Here is a 15,740-nt window from a genome sequence, read left to right as displayed (position 1 = left end):
TTACGTTATTTGTAATGTTAATGAACTCGTATATATTTCCGAAATTTGCAAGTCTTACTTGATCACCGGTTATTAATTAAAATATTCTAATGATTTTCAAGTTATCTTTAAAAAATATGTGAAAGTGGTCAATAAGCTAATAATATTTTTAAGCGAAAGTTGTTAAAAAGTTAGTACTAATATTTTCACGTAGAAATTGCTATTTATTTCTAACGCAACACTATATTTGGTGGCTTTACCAATATGCTATTTTTATACGAAATAATATATCTGGACAAAAATATACACGACATTAGAAAAAATTAGTTATAGTAACGATATACATAGTTACTTAAATAGGCAGATATGTATGTACATATATGTGCTTTATCGTATCTGTAGATACATAGTAGAGTTAGCTACTATATAATCTTGGTTATGTCCGTAGTTGTCATCAGAGTTACTTAAGTTGCATGAAATTGCTCTGAATAATAACAAAATTACTGACCATCGCTCTCAAGTGTAGGTCAGCCATGTCAGCATAATATCACTCAATGACATAAGACGGAAATTGTCCGCTATAGGAAAGTCTACGGATTAATATTGTCAGCAAAACTGGGACATTTTGTAAATACTTCATGAACTAAATATTGGTCTTTGTGGGAGATTTACAATTTTTTGTACTGATTTTTAAATTGACTTGATTTTTAAAATGACTTTTTATTATTTTAAATAATTTAATTAACCATTGTAATTGTTCGCTGATGGCTTCTGCTGGCTCGTTTGTTAGTGTTTTGGATGTCGACTATATATGTAGTCGCATTTTTTGTGTTCCGTAACAAAAGTATGTATTGCAACGCTATTAAAAGGGTTATACCTAAGAAACCGGTATTTTCAGTGTATTTCAGTTTATTTATTAAATCGTACTAAACTAAACGCTTTCTACACTCACAGCCCCACACTAGGATTCCCTGTATCGTGGGTGCTATGGACACACACAGAGACAAATACACAAACACCCAGACCCAGAAACAGAAATCTAAATTCATCATTTAGAAATCTGTCTGGCCGGGGATCGAACCCGGGACCCTCTGCGCGTCAGACCGGCATGGTGACCGCTCCGCCACGCGGGTCGTATACTACTATACTAGGTCAATTTTGAATTTTCACAATGCATACTCTTCTATAGCTGCTATGATAAGGAATACTAAATAAAATTTGATGGTACCAAGTCCTACGAATGCGAGTTCGACTTGCACTTGGGCAATTTTATTTATGCGCAGATTTCAGGCTGAAAGAATCATAATAATATCTGTAGGCGACACGCGCGTCCTTTGCGTACATATTCCTAAATCGATTTCTTGATTTCGTTGCTTTTGGATTTAAAACATTTAAAATAATAATTATATGTAAAAATAACCGTTAAACAATGTCGGTACCTAAAGATTTTTTATATTTTTCACAATTGTTAAAGTTTAGGGTAGTGATAGAATAAATCAGTCTGCCATTCGAGATTTTCGTAACACGACGCGTTTTATTTTCGGCGATCCCTTACAATTGTCTGGTCCTTCGAGCCGGATCTGAACTAGTGTTTAGAATGTTTAATTCACCGCCACAACGTGTTTTAACGCGTCGGCAACGCGATAAAATGGCGAATCGGTTAGATTGCGTATCCCTTCAACCGGCCTCTACTCACCTCGACGTAACGGTCCCGCCACGCGGCGCTTGCAGTAATATTACACCGCGGCAGCAGGACACTGAGGAAGTCAAGGTGGAAACAATCTGTAAAGTATCACCTTCAGCACCCGTTCGAAGTGACAACTCCGTACGAAGCGCGGCGACATCGGGCAGAACAAAGAAATCTACCACGTCGTCATTGACTCGACGGAAACAGTTGGAATTAGATGCCGCGGAAGCTCGGGCCAAAATTCAGCTGGACCTTATTAATAAGCGGCTGGAACTTGAGTTGGCAAGAGAAGCTGAAGATGGTGATGACAGATCCAGTGAGTGCAGTAAACAGCAGTTGGAGAAGGAGGTACATGCAAATGTTGAAAAGTGGTTGGATGAGAGTGAGTCGAGAACGAACCGTCCACGAGAAGCGACAATAGTGCCGGAAGCGGCTGCTGCGGCTCCCGTTAATGCCGTGTCATACCCAGCTTTTCCTGGCAACAGCATAGAACAGCTTGCTTACACCCTACGTGATATGATGGACAACTCGGCATTACAGCGAGAAGAACGTCTTCTTAGTCGGCTTGCAACGCCCCGTGAATTACCTGTTTTCAGTGGAGATTGCATTGAGTGGCTACATTTTAAGTGCGTTTACGAAGAATCCGCTCGGCTATGTAGGTATAATGACTCGGAGAACCTATGGAGATTGCGCCGAGCACTACGAGGCGACGCCAGAGAGGCAGTGACCGACCTACTTATAGGTAACACCCCGCCCGCAGCTGTGATGGAAGCACTGGAGCTACGCTTCGGTAGATCTGATGTCATTATAATGACCATAACAGCGCAACTGAAAAGGTTACCTCCATTGCCTACTAATTATCAACAGGAGTTGATTAATTTTTCTGTGAAAGTTAATAACTGTGTAGCAACAATACGTGCATTAAAACAAGAGGATTATTTACGCAGTCCCGAGCTAGCGACGGCTATTATTACAAAGTTACCAAGCACATTAATTGGAAAATGGACGGATTATGCATATAATAAAATTTTAGACGGCCGCTCAAAGTTGGAACTAATGGCTATGTTTTTAAAAAATGAAGCTGAAATGATGTCAGTTGTCGGCTTAGCAGTGCCGAACGAAGAAAGAAAAATGCGTGAGGCTTCAGAAAAACGCATCATAGAAAAGAGATTTATTAAACGACCTGTATTCATAACGGCACATGAGAGTGATGAAAAGTGTAAATACTGTCGCAAATCGAGGCACACATTGCCAGAATGCCGTATGTTCAAACGAGCAATGCGCAAAGACAAGTGGCGTTTTGTAAAAAATAGTGGTCTGTGCTTTTGTTGTTTGTTAACACGGCACGATAAGAATACGTGTAAGGCTCCAGTATGCGACATAGATGGCTGCGGTCAACCCCACCATACTTTACTCCATTGGACTAAGCCACAGTCAGTCAACGGGACGGAGAACGACCTGGGTGCTCCAGCATCGTCTACGGTGGCTCATGTAGCATCGGACAATAAACATACGAACAAAATAATGCTCAAAGTGGTGTCAGTGCAATTACGCGGACCTAAAGGTGTAGTGAGTGTGTACGCGCTGCTGGACGATGCTGCGACCGTGTCAATGATCGACTCGGAGCTGGCTGACAGCCTGGGCCTCGTTGACCAGCAAGCGAGCGCGATTAAGTTCGTCGATGCGTTCGGTATTGAGGTATTGCAATCAGACGCTCCAAAGGTCAGTGCGCACATTTTTAATAACAACAATTGTCGTGATTGTTATGACATTACATTGCGTAAAGTGTCTAAGTTAAATTTGCCTTCTCAAGATCTTTCCATAGTTAATGAAATTAATTGTAAACACTTATTACATGTAAAGGAATATGTATGTAAAGAACGCGTAAAGCCGCTGTTACTTATTGGGGAGGATAACTATCATCTTATTGCACCACTCGAAATCATACCCGGGAGTAAAAATGAACCGTACGCAACGCGATGTCGTTTAGGCTGGACCATTCATGGTTATTGTGGTCGCACTCACACTCATGACTGCGAACGTATTTTTTCTTTGTCACACATAGACGACGATAATGAGTCGGATAATATTAAAAAACTTAATGAACTGATAAGAGATTCATTCGCTTTAGAATCCATAGGAATATCTACCGTACGCCGTGAAAATACGGCTCACTTAAAGGCGATACAAGTTTTAGATGAGACATCGAGGCATCTGGGCGATAGGTGGGAGGTCGGTCTCCCGTTCAAACGCGACAACTTCACTATGCCCGATTCTTATTGCAGTGCAAATTATCGCTTACAGAGTCTACTTAGGAAATTTCATTCAGATAACGTTTACGCTGAGCGATATAGGCACGAAGTAAACAAGTTGTTCGACAATGGTTATGCTCGCGTGCTAGGGGAAAATGAACCTTGTTCTAACCATGTATGGTACATACCACATTTCGGTGTACAAAATATTAATAAACCAGGTAAATTACGGTTAGTTTTTGACGCGGCTTCTAAAGTTGAAGGGGTCTGCTTAAATGATTATTTATGCACTGGTCCGGATTTATACAATTCATTAATGGGTATTATGTTTAGATTTCGCGAAAACGAAATAGTAATTATGGGTGATATTAAAGACATGTTTCTACAAATAAAAATTCGCGCCGAAGATCAAAACGTTCTTAGATTCTTGTGGCAGGAGTCACCGGACTCGCAGATAAAAGCATGTGTAATGCAAAGTTTAATATTCGGTGCAACTTGTTCTCCATTTATAGCACAGTATATACGAAATAAGAACGCATTAAAATATGAGGATTTATATCCCGAGGCCGTTAGCGTCATAATTAATAACCATTATATGGATGATTGTTTATATTCAACCAATGATAAAACAAATGCAATTGAATTAGTTAAACAAATAACTTGCATACATAAGAATGGGGGGTTTGAAATAAGAAACTGGTCAAGTAATAGTCAAGACGTTTTAGCTAGTGTGCCACCTGACGCGCTCACGCACTCCGCGGTACAGTTTAAACACGGAGCGATGAATACAACTGAGCGCACTTTAGGTTTGATGTGGTATCCAGCTGAGGATTGTTTTCGTTTTAATATTAATTTCGATCGTATTCCAACAGAGGTTTTAAATGGTATTGAACCCCCTACGAAGGCAAAAATGTTAAGCATTATAATGTCTATTTATGATATTCATGGTTTCTTATCTCCGTTTATTATTAAAAGTAAAATAATTTTACAAGACGTTCATAGAAGCGGTGTTACTTGGAAATGCCACATCCAACCTAAAGAGTTTGCTTCGTGGTTAAAGTGGCTCAGTGAATTAAAGTCAATGAAGGATTTGTGTATTCCTCGTTGGTATTTTAACGCGGGTTTGTGGTCACCGTGTTACAGCCCTGATCAGTCAGGTGAATTATTTATAGTTAAAACACAAATGCACGCGTTTTGCGACGCTTCTATTAAAGCGTACGCCGCGGTAATATTTTTCCGTTTTGTTAGGTCGGACGGCCAGGTTAATATTTGTTTTGTGTCGGGCAAAAGCAGAGTCACGCCACTGCGTCCAGTGTCCATACCACGGCTTGAGTTGCAGGGTGCATTGCTGGCGGCGCGGCTGGCCACTGCGGTTCAGAAGGAACATAAAGATATTAAGATTGACGAACGTTTCTTTTGGACTGACTCAAGTACTGTGCTTATGTGGCTTCGAAGTGACCCTCGGACTTTCAAACCGTTTGTAGCACATAGGCTCGGTGAGCTGGACGAGCTCACTACGGTACTTGAATGGAGATATGTGCCATCCAGCTCAAACGTAGCCGACATAGCTACAAAGGAGGATTCGTCACCGTTAGAATACCGTCATCCGTGGTTTCAAGGGCCGGATTTTTTACGCCAACCAGAAAATAACTGGCCTAAGGATTTTAAAAAAGGACACATATCGGACACGGCCGCCTGTGAAGAACGAAGTGTTAACTTAGTTAGTTATCAAGTAACGGAACTTTCTTTTATTAATGAAAATATTTTTTCGTCATGGTTGAGACTTCTCCGAGTCACGGCATTAGTTTTATTATTTGTTAAAAAATGTAGAAAGGATAGGCATGCACGACTAGACGTGCAAATAATGAATGAGGCGGAAAATATTTTAATTAGGAAATCTCAAGTCAAATGTTTTAATAATGAAATTAATTGTTTAAGACAAAACAAACCGTTGATGTCTAATAGCCGTCTATTAAAGTTAACACCATATTTAGATGACTTAGGCCTACTCCGTGTTGGAGGCCGTGCTGATAAAGTTACTGGTGCTCTGCTGTCAACCGTTAGACCTGTAATACTAGACGGCAAGCACAGAATAACTCTCCTGCTTGTGGAGCACTACCACAGGAAAGCAATGCATGGGGCGAATGAATTTGTCGTAAATGAATTACGGCAGCGCTACTGGGTCGTAAAATTACGACCGACCGTGCGTGCAGTGGCTGCTAATTGTTTATTCTGTAGGTATAGGCGGGCACATCCGCGTGCACAGCGTATGGCGGACCTTCCAGCAGCACGCCTACAACACAACAGACGTCCATTTACGTTCACAGGAGTAGATTTCTTCGGACCTTTAGAGGTTACTGTAGGGAGGAAACGCGAAAAGAGATACGGTGTACTCTTTACATGCTTGACGGTGCGTGCAATTCATATCGAAATAACGGATAGCTTAAGTACAGATGCAACTATTATGGCACTTAGACGCATGATAAGCCGCAGAGGAACTCCAAGCATTATCTACTCCGACAACGGCACAAATTTTAGAGGCGCTGATGCGGAGTTAAAACGGAGCCTTTTTGAACTGAACTCTGATAAATTGGTTAGTGACGGTTTAGTTAGGGGTATACAATGGCAGTTCATACCACCCGGTGCACCCGAAATGGGCGGAGCGTGGGAGAGGATGATCCGCACAGTAAAAACCGCGCTCAAGGTTGTTCTTAAAGAACGTGCTCCGCGTCCCGAGACCCTGTTAACCTTACTCATGGAAGTGGAGGCTTTGGTTAATAGTCGCCCTATAACGCATGTTTCAACCGATCCCAATTATCCGGAGGCGCTTACGCCAAATCACTTTTTATTAGGAACGTCATGCAATAGTCCACCGTTAGGTAAATATGATAATTCTGATCTTTGCCTTAGGAAACAATGGCGAATAGCACAACGATTAGCTGATATGTTCTGGGGCCGTTGGATAAAAGAATATTTACCTACTCTTTTACCGCGACAAAAATGGACAAATGAGGAACGTTCATTCCAAGTAGGTGATTTTGTTATTTTAGTCGAGACCAATTTGGAACGAGGTTCATGGCGTCATGGGGTAGTGAGTGCGGTGCATCCTGGCCATGATGGTCGCGTACGCGTGGTGGAAGTTCGAACCCGTACGGGAATATTACGTCGGCCGGTTACGCGCGTCGCTTTGTTGTCACCAGTGGAATGTAGTGCTGGCTAGCCAGCACTAGGGGGCGGTATTGTAGGCGACACGCGCGTCCTTTGCGTACATATTCCTAAATCGATTTCTTGATTTCGTTGCTTTTGGATTTAAAACATTTAAAATAATAATTATATGTAAAAATAACCGTTAAACAATGTCGGTACCTAAAGATTTTTTATATTTTTCACAATTGTTAAAGTTTAGGGTAGTGATAGAATAAATCAGTCTGCCATTCGAGATTTTCGTAACACGACGCGTTTTATTTTCGGCGATCCCTTACAATATCGATTTAATATAATCGTTATAAAGTTTAAATCTGTGCGTCCATCACGTTTGGATAGATCACGTCAAAGTCTCGATAAAATTAGCCGACGTCCAACTCCTTTTGCTTCAACGATTGATTCCGACGGTGATATCCCGGGAGCCCGTCCAGACCCATTTGTCTTGCGCGTGATAGATCTGTGCCATAAAGTGGGTATTTTTGTATAAGTCTTCTGTTACAAATTGTATTTTACTTCGAAACTTGGAAGATGATAGATGAGAAATTACGTTGAGCGTTTAGAATGTCTCAGCAAAAAATATTTTTTAGGCTACCAGCTCTTCCGCATTTTTTAAGGTAAAATCTTATATATTAAATTCTCGTATCACAATGTTAGTTACCGTACTCGTCCGAAAAGGCTTTACCGATTTTCACCAAATTTTATATGCATATTCAGTAGTTCTGAGAATCGGCTACTATCTCTTTTTCATACCCCTTTAGTGATAAGGGTTGTTTTGTTTACCCTTAACATTATTTTATTTATATGGCAACACAACGTTTGCCGGGTCAACTAGTATTCTATATAATAATCAATGTTACACAATAACTTGTTAACTTCTAAAGAATACAAAAGCATTTTATGATACCATTTCATATTGTCAAGCATGTTTTCTTGAATTCAATTGTATTCTTGTGATAGAATATGCAAACAGAAAGAAATAATATTGTGCCGAAGTCATAGACTTTTATTCTAACAACTTTTCCGTAATCCTATCTACTCGTATAGCGTACTAAGAATCCAAGTTGGCTCCTACTACAATAAAATGCACGTAACACAATTTTAATATAATTTAAATAGGAAGATTAGATTTGCTAACATAGACAAAATATTCTGTATATTGTTTAAGATCGATCCAATCGACATTGTTTTTTTGTACAAGTAGGAAACTAACAAGCCGTCATCGTTATGGTAAGTGAGAATTGCCGCTCATGGACATCTATAATCAACCTAGATACGATTAGAGTAGGTTCTACTTGTGTTCTGGCACTAATACGTAATTATTTATTTTTTTAAAACCTTCACACTAGGAGACAACAGCGCTTAACACTGTTGTAAAGCTGAAATAGGTTTAGGGGTGATACCTCCGTCCCTGTAGTTCCGGGACCAGAATAGGGCTACGGTATCCTCTGCCTGTCGTAAGAGGCGACTAAAAGGGGGCTTCCGGGGTTGCGGACGGTAAGAGTGAGCTCAAACCGCCCGGCCAGCGACCCCTGGAAGGACGGCGGTATGTGTGGTCGCATACCGTCGTGCACACCAGACGGTGTGGTGAGCATCAAGCTCACCTGGGCGGAGCCCGACGGGGCACAGCGCTAACAGGACGCAACCGGGCGTTCTGTTGGAGAGCCCGGAGTCCTCTACGCAGCGCCGAGGACGGCCACCGGGGGGGGGGGTTTTAGTGCGGTAAGAGTCCCACATAACCCTGTGTCGCTCCCACGGCACTGGGTACCTTTTGAAGGTTTCACCCTCGATAACAAAAAAAAGGGGTGGTACCACAGGAATTGGACCACATAGGATCCTATCACCTACCTTCTCACCAATGGTGCATATGTTTACAGCCGTTTAAATACAAGCAATTTTGACATGCAACTAGTAAACATTGCTTCGGCGTTCCAATTAAATGTAAATTATAGTCCATTTGGCAAGGACAGAGTACTAATAGAATCAATTGAAGTCAGGTTGCTGTGGCAGCAATAACTATTCGACTATCTGTAAAGCGTTCTAATGTTCTCAAGTAGGTTAAACTAAATATTGATTTGAATGCATTTAAAATATCAAATGCGATTTGTTTTAGTACATGCGATAGCTTAGTTTTCCTCGTTAGCGAGTTTTAATTAAGTACATTTGTAGAGTTAGGAATAATCTCGACATATTATTTTTACAGCTCCAAAAATAGCGGATTTGCACTTTTTTGTAGAAAAACTGTAGATATTTCCGAGAAAAAATATCTTACCTCATGTAACATATTTCTCGTCAAAATCGTTCAGCTATATTGAATCATAACAAGCTGTTACTTTTACAGGCTTTTATAAAAAGGTATTTTATATGGCGTGATAAATCGTAAAACTCAGAGAATGGCAGTTATTCTAAAATTGCAAACAGACATTTCAATTTTATTTATTGATGTGTTATAAATAGGTTATATTTTCACATTTATCATTCGAATTATCCTCGTACGTGCCTACGTTTCGAGTCGTATGTATTTATTTAATTTTCTCGTGTATGACTGGCTCGACAGCGACTGCCGGCGGTACAGTCACGTTCAGGCATAGCTCGCCGGTAAACGCGTGTGCAGTACAGTGAACTGCAGTCACCTTATCTGATCTTTTACTACTGAACTGTGCGTTACAAACACTACTCGCGAAACAGTAATACAGTGATCTGTGTAAGACGATACCACGTTCTAATTGGACTGAACTACTAACGGACTGGTGTTGTAATTACGATTATTTGTTTCACATGTAAGTATTTATGTTTATGTCATTTTTAGTGTCATCAAAATGCATCGACATTTTAAGCTCTAATAAATTATTCTTTATTGCTTTCACAGTCATTAACAGGATTTATTCGCGCATATTTTCCATAATTGTGTGTCAAACATATAGCGCCCTGCGAGACCGGTTCGAAAGTTGGGTTTTGTTAAAGGAACCGGACCAGTAAATAATAATATACTCGGTCCGTGTACTACATGAAGTAATTTACATAATTTCTGACAAGCACATAATCGTAATGGCTCATTAAGTAAAAATCGCGTGACACTCGAAGCTGCTGAAAACCGAACCTAATTCTGTTAAAAAATTCTAACTTATTATAAATACGAATGTCAGTTTCTTTGTTACACTTTCACGCCTTAACTACATAACTGATTGACATGATATTTTGTACACGTGTTGTCAGGGGTTCAGAAAAGGACATAGGGGGGACATAGGGACATACCTTTTATCACGAAAAAAAGCCTCTGACCGCAAGCGAAGCCGCGGGTAAAACCTTGTTATGTATAAAAAAGTTTTGGCTGAAAATTTTCGTACAAAATTAATCTACGCCTGTATTTCCCGAAGTTTCGCGATAACAGTACGAGACTGATGTTGCGCTAAACTTAACGAAATTCTTGGAAGCTGGAAATGTAGAATTTGTCTTGAGACTTAAGTTATTCGAATAACTGGAACATTTCGATAGCACTATAATTAATGCCAGGCACGAAGTGATTAATCGTACAAGCGATTGGACGTTCGCAATTTACCAATTGGCTGGTTAACAAATGTTATATTTGGTTATCGTAACCAGTGGACTTCGTGGTAAAACAACTTTGTATGGGTAATTATTATATGCATCTTTTGTGTCTGCAACTGAAAAGAATACAAATAAATTGCATTTGGAATTATTTGTCTATCGATTTTTTAGAATGCTTACGATAGTAGTATACTGGACTAGTTTTAATGCTGTTGGGAATAGGCCACAGGAGAACGAGAAAATAAACTATGAAATATAATAAAATAAAATTCACTCCAAAAAGATACTTTTTATTATATCGAATCATTGACAGAATGACAAATTAGAAGAAGTAAAAATATATGTTTTTCAGCTGCCAGCTTTATCATATATAACCTACTTGAATATTATACATTATAAGAGGCTTGAGTTTTTGCTATATCCAACAGCCTCCCTCAAAAATTCAAGTATAAAACAATTTATAAATACGTTCTTTGCAGAACACTTCTTGAATGTCATTACATCTACCACCACTTCACTAGGTGTTTCGTTATGGAGAAGAAGCGGCGAAAGAAACTCCATAACACACATCTTTTTACAATAAATATAAATGTTTTTACAATGGCAAACTTAACCATGGCACATGTGGAGCTGAAGATACTTCAGACCACATCGATTTATCAGTCAAATATACAAAGAAAACTTCAAACAAAACCTTATACTCGTACTCTGCTTTAGCTGATGAGACTGCGACAGTGTCTACATTGTTTTCGTGTGTTTCACGAAATTATGCAGTTTTAATTACTTTGAACAAATAGTTTCTAATACTATGTTTGTGCGTCTCGTCGCGTTCTCAGTTTCTCAGTCAGAGTCCACATAAGCAATAATTAACTACTTATAATTACAGCTTTCATTGATTAGGTTTAACTATTTATATCTTTTATATAACATTAAAAGATGTATTAAATATTTACACATTTAAGACAAAAAATCTGGATGCGTAAGTACATTTACTTTTACATTTCTATACAATACTACTTTAATTTAACTCTACAATGTGCACCATGACATAAGTTAGTATTTAATACTGAATAATTTATAAGGAAAGTAATTAGGATAAATTACACTTATAGAATATTTTTAACACATTTTGCACATTAGTAGACTGATTAAGTGATATTGTATTTGCTATTCTTTCAACATCTATATCAAGAAATTATGTTATTTATTTTGTATTTGTAATATAAATTATTTGCATTAAAATGTTTATGCAAATTTATAATGCTTATTTTGTTGAAATTATTAAACCATATACATACGTGTGGGACTATACATATATCTTATTCTATACATATATATATTCTTATCCGTATTAATTTATCTTATATAGGTATATTTAAACATTTATCTACATGCATGCATGAGAATGTACCTTTAAGAGTTTTTAAACCCTATATTTAAGTATAACATGAAGACGTTCAAACCAAAGCCGAGATGTGTGCTTTAAGCCGTTAAAGCTTTTATTTAATTTACTTACTTTATTATCTTTAGGCAACCTTCTTTATCTTTAGCAACCTTTACCTTCTGGTACTACCATATAAATATTCTCTGTATGAAAACCATTATAATATATTTTTCTAATTATATCAAATGAAATTTACAAAGGTAGTATTTTCGTCCATATGGTGTACATTTAAATCTATCTAAATGTAGTAAATCTGGCTATTGGTGCGAACGTTACATCTTAATCCTGTAAAATTTCTTACTGAAACTGAATTTCTTAGTGAAACTTCGAGCAACTAAACGAGCTTTGTTATTTTTTCTGATTTAAATACTTAGTTCATTATTATTTGTGGTAAATACCCACTTGCAACTAATAATGTTAACATATTTAGGTCTGTAAACAAAATATCAGATTTGATTGCTCCTTTGTGGCTTAATTTCACTTTGTACTGCTTTTCACCATTTAATAGGCACCTTAAAATACCTTTAAATTATTTAGGTAATTATTGCAAAGTACTTAATAAAAATCAGCTATCAGGATTGTGCATCCGTATATAATAATTCAGGGATTGATCAAGTATTTAATAGTTATTGTTGACGCATTATCATTTAAGGAATGTTGTTGTTAGCTTTCAATTAGTTTCGCCGAATCAGAGTCAGGCTTTCTAAATTTTATATTGATATGTAATGCTCAATGTTTGTTGTCATTATTTTCAATATTTAATTCATCAACTACATGATCTGCTTAGCAGCTATGGACATTTCATTACTTTTAATATTTAATAATGTATATCCATTAAAATCTTTACCAACTAGGCTGGATCTAAAATATTTTTATCTTTAATCTTGCTAACTGTGTTACGAACGTAGCAGTAGCGCCAAAACATTTTCATATGATCGATTTTGTTTTTACCTTTCCACAATTTACATGGTGTTTTATTTATTTATTATCAGAGCTTTAGTGGGGAATATGTATATTTTTATAAATATAAGTAGGTATATGACTGTTGTAACAGCTTCACCCCAAAAGCTTTATTTAATTTCGCATTTACAACCATTTCGGTTAATATACGATTCATTTGCTCTGTTTCACCATTTTATTGTGTTTTATAAGGTAAATTTTAATGATACATAATTATCTTGCCAACAAAAAATCCTTAAGTTCATTATTTCAGAAATATATTCTCGATCATTATCATAATGTAAATGAATAATGTTACTATAGGATACATTTTCACTTTTAGACTTTTAAAATGATACTTATTTCCCATTTAAAATACATGTAACATAAAGACAATTTTTTGTCATCAAAGGAAGTCGACGTTATCGAATCGCAAACATCACAGTGAATAATAATAAAAAAAAAATGTTTTTTTTTTTTACCATTAGCTGGTCAGCAGTCTTGACTTTCAGAAATTCAAGATCACAGACTACATATAAGTATTCAAGATTGTCATATGACGGTCAATAATAAAATCTTTAAAAATATTCAAATTTCATCAACCCATTTATTGTCCCACTGCTGGGCATGAGTCTCCTATCAGAATGAGAAGGTTTAGGTCATAATCCATCGCGTTAGCCAAGTGAGTATTGGTAGACTCACATACCTTTCAGATTTTTTATTATATAAATCTTTCAGGTGTAGAAGATTTCTTCACGATGTTTTCCTTTACCTTTTAAGCAAGTAATAATTAATTTCTAATACACACAACTTTGAAAAAATTCAGAGGTGATTGCCTGGGATTTGAACCTCGGACCCTTCGTTAGACAGGTCGAGTTTCTTAACCATTAGGCTATCACTGCTATTCAAATTTAATTTCTGTTTATTCAAATGACCGTTTGTGCCATAACTAATACGATTTCTAACTTTGAATTAAGTTTATTTTATACTGTGATCTATCATTTTATGAAAAATAATGATACTATCATCCTTTATACTACATATTAGACATTTACTATTTTTATAAATATGCCCTTCATTTTTTAATAACCGACATACCTTTTATTATTCAATTCGATTTACTAAGAAGCTGCATAGGTACAGCTTAAGTTCCATAGAACTAAAGTTCCACAGAACTTTTGGTGAACAGTATAGAATTTTAAATTCTTTGTTTTTTACCTTTACCAAATCTTTAGCTCCTCCAATTTTAAACGTAGTCTGTCATTTAATACATATTAATCCTTTGTATTTTCAAAGTGATCAGAGTTTTCAAATCTAAAAGAAAAACAAGTGTCAGGGTTAGAATTGGAACAAAAATCAAATAAATTTCATTTTTAAGACATAAAAGCGAAACTGTCCTTATTTTTATTTGCAGTGTCCAATGCATTTACAGTTATATAGCTACTACTGTCTCCATTTTGTTGCAATTAGGTACTTGATATAATGACAGTTAGCATCAGTTATAGCGACGGGTTCAGATCGCAAAAAATATAATTTTTACACCAACAGTTTCCATGATAAAAAATCATATTAGCTTGTGTATCTGCATGATGTAGTAAGTATTCTAGTAGTAGTTTACACATTTTTCTATATTAAAATTTATATTTTTACAAGCGTGTGATATTTGAAGTTCAGTTGTTTCAGGTCTCAATTTAACTTTGAACATTTTGAATGTATTCATTGAACTAAAAGATGAGACATTGAATTATATGCATTCCGTCGATTCGTTTCATCCTTTGATCCATAATCCGTCGATCCATTTCATCCATTGATCCATTTAATCAAGTTTAGCACCAAGTTAGTGATCATGTTACTCAATCATTAAAATAAGTTGTATCAGCGTTTGATATCTGGTCGCAATTCCAAATTAAGTTGTTTCTTACGCAGTCAAAATAATTGTGTAGCCAAAAAATTCTCCATTCGTAATTTTATTTAAGTCATCCATTATTGTTTTCGCCGTAGACGGTATTGGTTTAGACACTTATATATTATTGTTTGCCATCGCCGTTCGCCATCAAACATTTTTCATGTGTCTTTTTCTTCCGCGACTCCATGTTTGAAATATTACATAAATTTTATACTTAGTAGATGACTATATTTTTCAATATTTTACGATAGCGTAGCCTGGGCCCATAACCTGTTGGGAATAGGCCACAGGAGAACGAGAAAATAAACTATGAAATATAATAAAATAAAATTCACTCCAAAAAGATACTTTTTATTATATCGAATCATTGACAGAATGACAAATTAGAAGAAGTAAAAATATATGTTTTTCAGCTGCCAGCTTTATCATATATAACCTACTTGAATATTATACATTATAAGAGGCTTGAGTTTTTGCTATATCCAACAAATGCGATTTTCTAAGTTCGTTTTTTCTTTTTTTGTTCAAAGTTTTTCTTTGTTCTAAGGTAAGGAAGTCCGTAAGGATTTCCGTCTTTTAAGGTCTAATCCAATCGTATTCATCTTATTTAAAATACAATATTTGATGTGAATATGAATATATTTGTACGGGTATCATTAAGTATATATTTATACGTAAAGTTATAATACATACGTAATTTACCCACGTAAAATCCACTTTCGCAAAATATGGACTCAATTTAATGAATACATAATATCATTATGTATTTTTATTTCTATTATG

The 15,740-nt window shown here is 36.6% G+C and overlaps 2 protein-coding genes across 2 annotated transcripts; both read left to right on the top strand.

The window, feature by feature from the left end:
- Nucleotides 1–1,627: 1,627 nt before the first annotated feature.
- On the top strand, nucleotides 1,628–5,990 carry LOC140753030 (uncharacterized). The gene is made up of 4 exons (XM_073087383.1): nucleotides 1,628–3,388; nucleotides 3,971–4,149; nucleotides 5,167–5,650; nucleotides 5,922–5,990. Exons 1-4 carry the CDS (start codon nucleotides 1,628–1,630, stop codon nucleotides 5,988–5,990), a joined length of 2,493 nt encoding a protein of 830 aa, XP_072943484.1.
- A 392-nt stretch (nucleotides 5,991–6,382) lies between these two features.
- Nucleotides 6,383–7,138, top strand: LOC140753029 (uncharacterized). Its single transcript, XM_073087382.1, has one exon. The coding sequence runs from the start codon at nucleotides 6,383–6,385 to the stop codon at nucleotides 7,136–7,138; it is 756 nt and encodes a 251-aa protein (XP_072943483.1).
- Nucleotides 7,139–15,740: the final 8,602 nt, after the last annotated feature.

This window comes from Epargyreus clarus, unplaced genomic scaffold, assembly GCF_041222505.1.
Source record: "Epargyreus clarus isolate Ecla_fem2 unplaced genomic scaffold, WU_Ecla_fem_2.2 ptg000026l, whole genome shotgun sequence".
NCBI classification, from domain to species: Eukaryota; Metazoa; Arthropoda; class Insecta; order Lepidoptera; family Hesperiidae; genus Epargyreus; species Epargyreus clarus.
The sequence above is the reverse complement of the archived record's forward strand: the minus strand, read 5'-3'. Positions and strand labels throughout refer to the sequence as shown.

Excerpts from the sequence above, each read along its gene's own strand:
- LOC140753030 (XM_073087383.1), top strand. The coding sequence starts at position 1,628 with ATGGCGAATCGGTTAGATTGCGTATCCCTTCAACCGGCCTCTACTCAC. Across the intron at positions 4,150-5,166 it reads AATAAACCAGGTAAATTACG|GTCGGACGGCCAGGTTAATA; the intron begins GTTAGTTTTTGA and ends CCGTTTTGTTAG. Across the intron at positions 5,651-5,921 it reads TTAACTTAGTTAGTTATCAA|GCCTACTCCGTGTTGGAGGC; the intron begins GTAACGGAACTT and ends TAGATGACTTAG.
- LOC140753029 (XM_073087382.1), top strand. The coding sequence starts at position 6,383 with ATGGCACTTAGACGCATGATAAGCCGCAGAGGAACTCCAAGCATTATC.